At 47.7% G+C, this 2,222-nt stretch overlaps 1 protein-coding gene across 1 annotated transcript in view; it reads right to left on the bottom strand.

Annotated features, from left to right (window-relative positions):
* The window catches only part of ppfia4 (PTPRF interacting protein alpha 4), a gene marked incomplete in the record, with an annotated part of 49,237 nt that extends 47,021 nt beyond the window's left edge, over nucleotides 1-2,216 (bottom strand). Inside the window, 1 exon segment of the mRNA XM_014002085.1 lies at nucleotides 1,899-2,216. Coding sequence (XP_013857539.1) covers nucleotides 1,899-2,156 — 258 coding nt within the window.
* Nucleotides 2,217-2,222: the final 6 nt, after the last annotated feature.

Raw genomic sequence — 2,222 nt, 5'->3', positions numbered from 1 at the left:
CACACACACACACACACACACACACACACACACACACACACACACACACACACACAGATGTGTGGAAGCAAGCAGCCCAGGGCCATGTACACTAACAAGCAGCCATGTTTCCTTCACAAGAGGCTGCAGCCAGCAGCCTGTCGTCATCATCTCTGTCTTTCACATACACACAAACACACACACACACATCCTCTGCGCTCTGTGACATCATGCCACGCATTCAGACCAGAGGGTCAGAGGGTAACACTGCTTTATGTGCTCTGGCTTCATTGTCGTCATGCTCAGTGAGTGCAGCAGACCTCATTCAGCTTTCCTTTCCTCGAACACACAGAGGCTACCAAAGTGTAACCACATTTACAAGCAGCTTCTCTCACTACGTCACACGCAGGTCAGGGCAAACAGAAATGAGGTCATTTCCACGCGGGTGTTGTCTTAAACTGCAAGGGCTCTCTCGACATCTGGCTCATGGCTCCAGCCCACCTTTCTGTTTCTGCTACATGTTTCAGGCGTGCTGCCACTTCTGAGCTTTCTGAGCTCCATCCCTGCATCCATCACCTTCACACTTCCTCCTGCGTTAGAAGCATTCAGCAGCCGATAAGCTATACCTGGAACACTCAGAGTTTCCTCATCTGTTTGTTTTAGTGTTGGGATCGGCCAGTTTATAAGAGCTGCTGTGCATTTAAAGCAATAACTCTGAATGTTTAAAATGTAAAAACTATAAGATTATGAACAATTCAAGTTTAGGTTTGTTTGCATGTTAAAGTTCAGCACTCTCTTAGAGTTGTAACAAATGCATATAAATAAGCTTAAAATACAATAAACATGGGATACAAGTACTCAGCACACCATCAATCAACATAACATGAAAACGCTGTAATTTATCAGAGCATAAAAGTTGCTACATCTGGTTAAACTCAGAAACGGCTGCTTTAACGAAGCATCTATCTTATCTCGGAGTCCCGAATCTTCCTTTATTAGTTCACCTGCTGCAGAGGCGTATCTTTTTTAAATTAAGGGTTTATCTTCCTCACAAGCTAACGAATAGTGAACACATCCAAGACCAAAGTGGTTTGCTGCCATCTTAAAACAACTCCATTCTTAAAAATGGCACAGAATCGTGCACGCTGCAATAAACAACCTTTGCTGTCAGAATTTTTCTGGACAAGCATCTGATTATGCTATTTGAATTTTGAAACATCAACAAAAAAGCTACATTCTGTGTAAATAATCATGGAATTTAAAAAAAGGCAGACATGTATTTAATAAAAAAAAAATCAGAATATTTTGGAAGTGGAGAAATAAGCTGGCAGCAGTCCACACTGACTTTGCTAAGCAGCTAGCTTACCAGTCTGATCAGAGCCTCCCAAACCAAAGGTAGCCTTGTTCCTCGTGACCCACTGGCCTAAATGTTTTAGCCGTTTCCCTGATTTGGCACACCTGATTCAAATAATTAAACCACCGACGCAGAATGGCATCCAATTTGGCAGAAGCCAATCACTCATTCATTTCATTCAGCTGTGTTGAAGCAGAACATCTAACATGCTGATGAGGAACAGCGTTGAAGACCTCTACCAGGTAAGATATTAACTGTTCATACCCTCTCCACAGAACCTCACTTCAAATTAAATCCTCGCAATGGGAATAAATTGTGTACTTTTTACTGTGTATCCATTTGTATGGAAACGTCTACACAACCTGCAGCTTGGGGGGGAGGGGGGGGGGGTCCCATTCTGCACAAACTGGTGGTCCAAACCCAATGCCTTAACAAGCAGCTGCCCAATTTTGGAATGAAACAAACCTACAGCATCTTACACGGTGAAGATGCGTTTCCTCCCAGCATGCCTGCCCACCCAGCCAGCCCCTCCACGCGCAGGAAGGCCGCCTGCTCCCTCGCTCACCTGAGGCAGCGCGGCGTTGATCTGCCGCTGGAGCATGTCCCTCTCGTGGAGCGCCCCCTGCAGCTTGGCCTGGCACTGGATGAGGGTCTCCTGCGTCTCCCTGAGGGACTCCAGCAGCTTGTCCCGCTCGTCCAGCATGTTGACCATCAGCTGCTCGAAGTTGGCCTCCTGCTCCGAGCCGTTCGGGACGCCGCCGGTGCCTCTCGGAGGACCGGCCGAGTCTCCCTCGCTGATGGTCGGCATCACCTCGCACATCATCTTCCCGGCTCCGTGGTCTGCGCCCGACGCTGCCGGACACACTGTCGCTGTGGCGGGGTGTGGGGG

The sequence above is a fragment of the Austrofundulus limnaeus genome, unplaced genomic scaffold, assembly GCF_001266775.1.
Source record: "Austrofundulus limnaeus strain Quisiro unplaced genomic scaffold, Austrofundulus_limnaeus-1.0 Scaffold11, whole genome shotgun sequence".
Classification (NCBI taxonomy): Eukaryota; Metazoa; Chordata; class Actinopteri; order Cyprinodontiformes; family Rivulidae; genus Austrofundulus; species Austrofundulus limnaeus.
Note: the sequence above shows the minus strand (reverse complement) of the source record. Positions and strands in the feature narration are given on the sequence as shown.